At 40.7% G+C, this 8,342-nt stretch overlaps 1 protein-coding gene across 3 annotated transcripts; it reads right to left on the reverse strand.

The window, feature by feature from the left end:
- Window positions 1-1,581: 1,581 nt before the first annotated feature.
- On the reverse strand, window positions 1,582-7,904 carry LOC122071069. Of its 3 annotated transcripts, none has more exons than XM_042635336.1 (4): window positions 7,324-7,904; window positions 2,990-6,545; window positions 2,626-2,773; window positions 1,582-2,117 (listed from the first exon to the last, which is right to left on the reverse strand). In XM_042635336.1, exons 1-3 carry the CDS (start codon window positions 7,368-7,370, stop codon window positions 2,642-2,644), a joined length of 3,735 nt encoding a protein of 1,244 aa, XP_042491270.1. In that variant the 5' UTR covers window positions 7,371-7,904; the 3' UTR covers window positions 1,582-2,117; window positions 2,626-2,641. The 3 variants fall into 3 exon arrangements, with proteins under 3 accessions (XP_042491270.1, XP_042491268.1, XP_042491269.1); XM_042635334.1 differs by having other exon boundaries at window positions 2,990-6,737; XM_042635335.1 differs by having other exon boundaries at window positions 2,990-7,904.
- Between the last annotated feature and the right edge of the window lie 438 nt (window positions 7,905-8,342).

The following is an 8,342-nucleotide window of genomic DNA, read 5'->3' on the forward strand; positions in this document are numbered from 1 at the left end:
CACCACCACCACCACCACCACCACCACCACCACCAATCTATCTTTTTAAGGTGTCTAAGCTCTTTTCTCATTCTCTATAACATTTCTAAACTTCAAAAACCCTCAAAATCATTAATTGATTATCTAATCGGATCAAATAATAATTTTTCAGATAATTCGAATTTGAATCCCAATATCTTTGACTGAATATGGATATTCCTAAACGAATACATATGTAATTACAAATACAGATTTTGATTATCCATTTACATCCCTAATTGTAATCCTACTGGAGTGTTTTTCACCAAAAAAAAAAAGAAAAAACAAACAAATAGAGCGTGAATGAAATTAGACAACTTATCCACATCATAAGCCAAATAGCTCTTACACGAGAAGAGGGACTATCGAGTTTTCCTCTCTTACTCATGGATTGTAATTTTTGGAATGAGATTTTTGAAATAGTGAAAAAGACATATAGGACCTTATGGGATGGGGTTAATGATGAAATTCCAATGATGTGTGAAGAGATGATGTAGGTAAAGAATTTTTTTTTTCCTAAGGCTATATTTGGTTATCAAGAAAAGAAAATAAAAATTGAAAAAATTTCAAAAAAAATTGAATTGAGAGATTGTATAATTATGATTTTGTCTTATTATGTTTTCTGTACTATTTTCTTTTCTTAGAGATATTCGAAATCGATGAATGTTTTTGTTCACCAACCGTAGGGAATCTAGCTATTGAGTTCATTATTCCCATTGTACAAAAGATGAAATGCCCTTGGCACAATTCCAAGAGTCCCATCCAACCACTATACAACCTATGATTCAAAGATTCTCTCTTCTGCATGGGTAAAGAAAAACTCATCCCATCTCTACTTAACAAGTTTTTATTTCAAAGGAATCAGCAGGACCGCGACAACTACTAGCTCTTACACACTTGTAAGATAAAGATGGACCAAGTTTCCTCTCTTCACTCATGGGTTTGGACACTTGGATGAAACTCCTGACTAGTGAGCGAAAAAGGCATTTAACACTTCCTCTCTTCACTCATGGGTTTTGAGTCTTTGACACTCCGTTAACAAGGGGTGAGAGTAATAATGAGATCCCATTGACTCGTAAAGGGATTCCGTGGAAGCTTTTTTCCTACCATAAAATTTCTAAGATGAAAGTTTTCTTCATCATAGGTAAAGAGAATCTACCCATTATTCCCTCTACACCCTTTCTTGTCGAAATCTGAAATGCCATTAGCACCATTCCAAGAATCCCATACAACCAGAAGAATCTATGGATTAAAAAGATTCTCTCTTCAGCTTGGGTGAAGGAAAATCCATTCCCATCTCTACTTTTAACAATTTTTCATTTCAAAGGAACCAACACTACTATATCAGGGACAAGGGCAACTGCTGGCACAGTTAGTATGAGTTAGGTGCGGTAGAGGCCAAGGCTCTCAAGAACTGTCGGTTTCGAGCCTCTTGTTCCTCACCTTATTTGTCATTTCTATCCCTTGCTCTCCTTGCAGTCATAATAAGAGGCTCTTTTTTTTTCTTCCCTCTTCTGGGTGGGGTGTAGGGGGGAAGCGCGAAGAACCCAATATGCATAGATATACTCCAACATGTTGGTCACATGTTTAAATTTGGAAACAGCCTCTCCTTCAAAGCAAGAGGTAAGGCTGTATACATTTGCCCATCCCAGACCCTGCAGTAGCGGGGAGCCTTGTGTACTGGATTGCTCTTTTTAAACCCAATATACATAAGATACTTCCTTTGCAACTGAAAACCAATTTTACAAATTTTGTGGGTTCAGTAGGTCAATTCCATGTAAACTATAGGAGATCCAAGTTTGTTACCCTTCAGTTCTGGGTAGTCACTGAGCAAACTCCAAAATGACATGTTTATCAAACTTTACTTCGCTGTGAGAACTTCCACCTTCAAACTAGCTTCCAATCATTATAATGATTTCCACATGAGATGAGAACACCAAATTAACATATTCATCTGTTTGATGAGTCTGATATATGTCATTGTCAGAGATAAAAAGTTCAGTGAAGGATGCGAGCAGCAATGACCCAACTTCATAAGTGTGACATAGAATTGCAGTGTTACTGGTTGACGGGAGTTGCAGAGAAGGATCAAACAACCACTGCATCAAAGAGATCAACAGCGACTTTTAGTCTGTAATAACACAATCAATGGCTCTATCGCATACTTGGTCTTCATAGTCACACTTGGTCAATTGTCGTGGAAAATAATTCACCATCAAGAATGGTACAGTGCAAATTGGAGACGGTATAAGGACAAGGGGAAGGCTGAAATTGTGACTTGTGAAAAAGAACAAGGTTAATTATAACCACCCCCCCCCCCACCCAAAAAAAAAAAGGTTGCTACTGAGTCAACAGCCTCTATGGCTCCAAATACTCAGAAGTCTGTTATGACAAAATGCGATAACATGGTGGCATTTGATCAATTTACCATAATAATGGGATTCACCTTCATCGGTGATACGGTGCAAATTGGAGATGGATGGACAAGGGGAGGGCTGAAGATGACCTGGGTTGTAGTAGTGAGACTTGAGAGACATGATTGCTTTGGACTCAACTGGCATTATTTATAGCTCTAAATAGAATCAAGCAGTAGGGATAAAGGCTTACTTGAGTGAAGAGTAGATTAGGTTTCATGAATTTCACTAGGCTTTGATTTCTCTTTGTCCTCTGTTTCATTCTGGAAAACCACTGGCTCTTTCTTACTTGGGATGATCGTCGTTTCTTCAGTGGTATTCATCAGAATTGTAGATTTTTCCTGCTTATAAAAACAAGCTACCACTGTCAGTCACGGGTGCTATTTATTTTGTCAATTTGCAATTAAAGCATGAAGAATTCTTATTCATGCCATCATTACTGCAATCAATCTCTGTTTTACAGAACTCTTGCATTGTTGTAAAATTATCTACCTCAATGAATCACAACAGACATGTTCTACATTAACTTAAATGGCATTTTTGTAAAACAGACTGACCTGAGGTTCTTCACCATTGAGAGATGGTTTCTCCATCAAGAACAGCGTCTGAGATTCTTCATGAACTCCTTGGGGTGGCTTAACAATTGGTTCCTGCATCAAGGGCAGTAGTATCTCTTTCTTCTCATCAACAGGGATCTCTGGATCAGAAATGTGCAGAGGAACTTGATCCATGGAAGGATAAGGTGATGAGAATGTGTCTGTTGGAGCTTTTTCAACAGCCGCTGATTCTGGCAATGAGTGGGAGGAGACTTGCTCAACAACCATTGGTTCTGGCACTAAATGTAGTGCAGCTAGATCATCACTGCCCCCTGAAAGTCCAGCTTCTGTAGTTTCAGCCTCACTGCTCTGGATAATTCTGTCTGCTCTCGATTCATTTTCATCACCACCATGATGGGAGGAGGCACCATAAGGTCCTTCATTGCCAGAACTCACCTCCCCTTCCAAAGGGTAAGTTAAAGCTTCATGTGACAAAGCATCTGAATCATTACGGGCCACAGAGTATTCTCCCTCTAATTCGGGCAATAAGTGGGAGGAGGCTTGCTCAACAACCATTGGTTCTGGCACTAAATTTAGTGCAGCTGGATCTTCACTGCCCCCTGAAAATCCAGCTTCTGTAGTTTCAACCTCACTGCTCTGGATAAATCTGTTTGCTCTCGATTCATTTTCATCACCACCAGGATGGGAGGAGGCACCATAGGGTCCTTCATTGCTAGAACTCACCTCCCCTTGGAAAGGGTAAGTTAAAGCTTCATGTGATAAAGCATCTGAATTATTACTGGCCACAGAGTCACTTCCCTCTAATTCGGCCAATGAGTGGGAGGAGACTTGTTCAACAACCATTGGTTTTGACACTAAATTTAGTGCAGCTGGATCTTCAATGCCCCCTGAAAGTCCAGCTTTTGTAGTTTCAACCTCACTGCTCTGGATAATTCTACTTGCTCTTGAATCATTTTCATCACCATCAGGATGGGAGGAGGCACCGTGCGGGCCTTCATTGCCAGAACTCACCTCCTCTTTGAAAGGGTAAGTTAAAGCTTCAAGTGATAAAGCATCTGAATCATTACAGGCCACAGAGTCTCCTCTATCTAATTCGGGCAATGAGTGGGAGGAGACTTGCTCAGCAATAATTGGTTCCAACACTAAATTTAGTGCAGCTGAATCTTCACTGCTTCCTGATAGTCCAACTTTTGTAGTTTCAACCTCACTGGTCTGGATAATTCTGCTTGCTCTCAATTCATTTTCATCACCACCAGGATGGGAGGAGGCACCGTAAGGTCCTTCATTGCCAGAACTCACCTCCCCTTCGAAAGGGTAAGTTAAAGCTTCATGTGATAAAGCATCTGAATCATTACAGGCCACAGAGTCTCCTCCCTCTAATTCTGGCAATGAGTGGGAGGAGACTTGCTCAACAACCATTGGTTCTGACACTAAATTTAGTGCAGCTGGATCTTCACTGCCCCCTGAAAGTCCAGCTTTTGTAGTTTCAACCTCACTGATCTGGATAATTATGTTTGCTCTCGATTCGTTTTCATCACCACCAGGATGGGAGGAGGCACCATACGGTCCTTCATTGCTAGAACTCACCTCCGCTTTGAAAGGGTGATTTGAAGCTTCATGTGATAAAGCATCTGAATCATTACAGGCCACATAGTCTACTTCCTCTTTCTTATTGAGAAGCACATTTGGATCAGGTGTAGCTGATGGAATTTGATCCATCGGTGGAGGAGAAGATGATGAACTTGTATTGATCGAGACATGCTCAACAGCCACAGAATCCCAAGATGAGTTGGATGAAACTTGCTCAACAACTGCTGTTTCCAGCATCACATGCAGTGCAGCTTCATTATCAATGTCCCCTGACTGTCCAGATCTTCTAGTTTCGAGTTCGCTGCACCTGGTTATTTGGTTGGATCTCGATTCATTTCCTTCATCACTAGGATAAGAGGAGGCATCATAGGGCAATTCACTGCCAGAACTCAATTCCTCTTTAATGCTTCCTTCACTATGCACCAAGAAATACTCATCTGTTTGTGAAAAGGTCCTATCAAGTGGTGCTGGTGGTGAGCCTGCTTGTGATACTTCGACCTGTAAGTCTGAAGCTATGGAGCAAGCGGTGGTTAGGATAACTCCCTTGTCCACATAAAACAAATTCTCTTTGCTGGTTTTCTTATCAATTGCCGAAGGGCTTGAATCATAATATGGCTCCTCTGTTTGATTATAATCTGTTCCCTCTGGAACATGGCAACTTGGATTTTCCAATCCCGCATCTTTATTATTATCGAAGGTCTTTTCACTTCCAGCACCATCATCTTCTTCTTTTAATGGAGAGGAACTCAAGCCCTCATACTTTCTGGGTACCTCTGGTTTCATGTAAACTTCACCAGAGTCAGACGTGGTCGATTCAGAATCCATTTCATGGGTAATTTCTTTCTCCACTCTAGGTATCTCGATTATTCGCACTTCTCTGTTCTCTTCTTGCTCAATGCTCTCGAAATTGGAATTTACCACTTCATTGGAGGCTTGGCTTTCTTGTTCAACACTCTCCGGAACAAAACAGGTGTGGGAGATCATTTTGCCTCCTTCGGACAAATCCTGTTCAATGAACTTTTCCTGATCACCCAAATCTGCAACCGAAAAAGAAAGTGGCTTGGCTTCAGGGGCAGAGCTCACCACAGAATCACTCCTCTCATGATTCATTCCTTCAGTGAAGGAAGGATACCCACCTCCCAAAACACTCTCGGATGTGATCTGTTCAGTAACTACGAAAGGAGTCAACTTGCTGTCACGTATGTCTTTCTTAGGCTCTCCAATGGACGAAGGACCCAAAGAAAAGCTCTCGTGCCTGCAGAATTGAACATCCTTCTGCGAAACCAACATGAACTCCTCCTGGAAGCTGTCTTCCATGAGATTTGGTTTTTCTTCATGTGGGTCATAAGGAATATCAAATGGGTTCCTCGTTGACGAGAGAACAGGAGGAGCCGAACAAGGAATTGGTGGTAACTCACTTGCATCAATAGGATTGTAGGAGATGTCAAGAGGAGGGTCATTTCTCTTTGTTGTAATGGCAGGAATTTGAAAGAACTCGTTATTGTCGAAATCAATCAAATCCTTCTCGGCCGCCAATCTCAAGAGCTTCGTTGCCCTTCTCCTTGCGATCAAATTCTCTAGTCTTCGGTTCCTCTCCAGCTCAGAAGTCCCAAGATCCATGAGATTCTTTTCGTCATCTTCTGTCCATTCCAAGGGTTGAATTCCATCTTCAAGCCTCTCTGTCTCGTCCTCCATCTCAAAACTTCCATCATTGGATGCCATTGAGCATTCAGAGACAGCATAAGAGCCATCCAGAGATGCATGAGATGGCTGAGAAGGTCCAGATTCCCAATCTTGGGGAATCCCATCAACAGAGGTCTCTGCATGGTGCGAACGAAAACCAGAAGACTTGGTCTTGTCAGTAATGTGTCTTCTCCTCACACCCAGAGAAGGAGGAGTTTCTGCAGAGTTGTCATCTTCCTCTTTTTCTTTCTTTTTGTCTTTGTGGACATTGGGATGTCCAAAACTGAATAAAGCACGAAGAAGAACAGCGGTGCATACAACAATGGGGGAGGATGAGAGCAGAAATGAGAGCAGAAAGCTGAACACAGAAGGAATATATCTATAGAGGAGGAAGAAGAAAACAACCAGACCCAGAATCAAGGAGCAAGTACCAACCCATCTACAAAAACATCTGATGGACAAAATCACCCTGCCCCTGATTTCATTAAAACCCATATCTTAACACCTCCACAAAATTCACAGCACTCTTTGAAAGAAAAAAAAAATTTAAAATAAAAGTGGGAATCTTTCTGATATAAAACGAAACCAGATTATCAAATTTACTAGAAGATTAAAAACTGAAAATAAAGCATGAAAGGCATCCAAACCAACATACAGCATACTCCATACATAAGCCTCCAAAAATCAAAATCAATCAAACCTTAACTCTTGGAGCATACCAGAAACAAGAATGGAAATGGGTGCTCAGAGATTGATTATTACATCAAGAACATTGTTGTGGAAATTTAAGAATGAATTTGTGAATGGAAAAAAAGTTTTCACATTTGGAATTTTCTTTTCTCAAACTATTATTATTATCATTACTGTTAAATTATTTTATCCGGGGGTGGATTTGGATCCTCTAATCCAGAGAGTCTCTTTCCTAAATTTTCGCTCAGCCATTGACTACTATCCTAACAAATAACAAAATTTAACAAAATTTGCTAAAAAGAGAAATTCTGATGTTGTAATCTTATCCTCTCTAGGTGCAAACCTGTTGAAGCCTTAAAAACGAGGCCAACCTGTTGGGCAATTCTGATTTGTTCAGACAACTGAAACTTTCGATCATGCATTATCCACTCGCAAGATATGCTGCGTTGAAAGTTGCTTCGACTCTCTAGGGCAGGGCTTCTTGCGTCGCGTTAGCCACACCCATTGATGGTGGTGGTTTTGCTTTGAAGACTTCATTATAGGCCAGAAGAAGTATAAAAGAAATGGGAAAAATGAGAGGATTTTTTTGTTTTTTTTTGGCGGTGGGGGGGGGGGGGGAGTTGGAAGAAGATGATCTTGTAGTAGATTGCAGACTATTACAAGGGAAAATCACGAAGACACTAAAGAGAAATTGCATGGCATGGGGGATGAGAAAATATGGAGGTGGATGGAATAGATTAGGGAAAATGAGAGGGGACATCGTGAATCTAGGGGTGAAATAGGATCAGGTTGGCCGGGTTTCTTAAAAATCTAATTTAACCCTACGTTTCAAAATTCAATCCAAGCACAACTTAACATTGTTGGGTTCATGCCAACTCAATCCAATCCTAATTGCTCTGATTGGGTTGGGTTACGTTGACCCTGGATTTTGCTAGAGTCAGGCTAACTCTCATTGATACTGGTTTTGTCATTTGTGCCTTATGCACAAATAAGATTAAAAACAAAAAAAAACAAAAAAAACAAAAAAGCACTAATATACATGGAATCAAGTATCGGTATTGGATCGGTCATATTGACCATATTGGATCGGTTTTGGCTGAGATCGATTCAGATACTTAGCCGATCCTGAGAAGGGGATTGGTATTGGTTGGCAAATCAGATACCGATCTGGATCGGCCAATCCAACACGATCAATGTAAATGATTTTTAAAACCCCGAAAAGGGGGAAAACAGGGCAAAAATTTAGATTTTGGATTTCCAGTGCCCTTTTCTCCTATTCCACTCCTCAAATTTGCAAAAAACTTGAAGGGAACCATGGTTTCTAAGCTAGAATCATACTTGAGGGTTCAATCTGTGCATTCAAAAGTCAAAATCGGGCATCCAATTCACC

The sequence above is a fragment of the Macadamia integrifolia genome, unplaced genomic scaffold, assembly GCF_013358625.1.
Source record: "Macadamia integrifolia cultivar HAES 741 unplaced genomic scaffold, SCU_Mint_v3 scaffold_187A, whole genome shotgun sequence".
Lineage (NCBI taxonomy): Eukaryota > Viridiplantae > Streptophyta > Magnoliopsida > Proteales > Proteaceae > Macadamia > Macadamia integrifolia.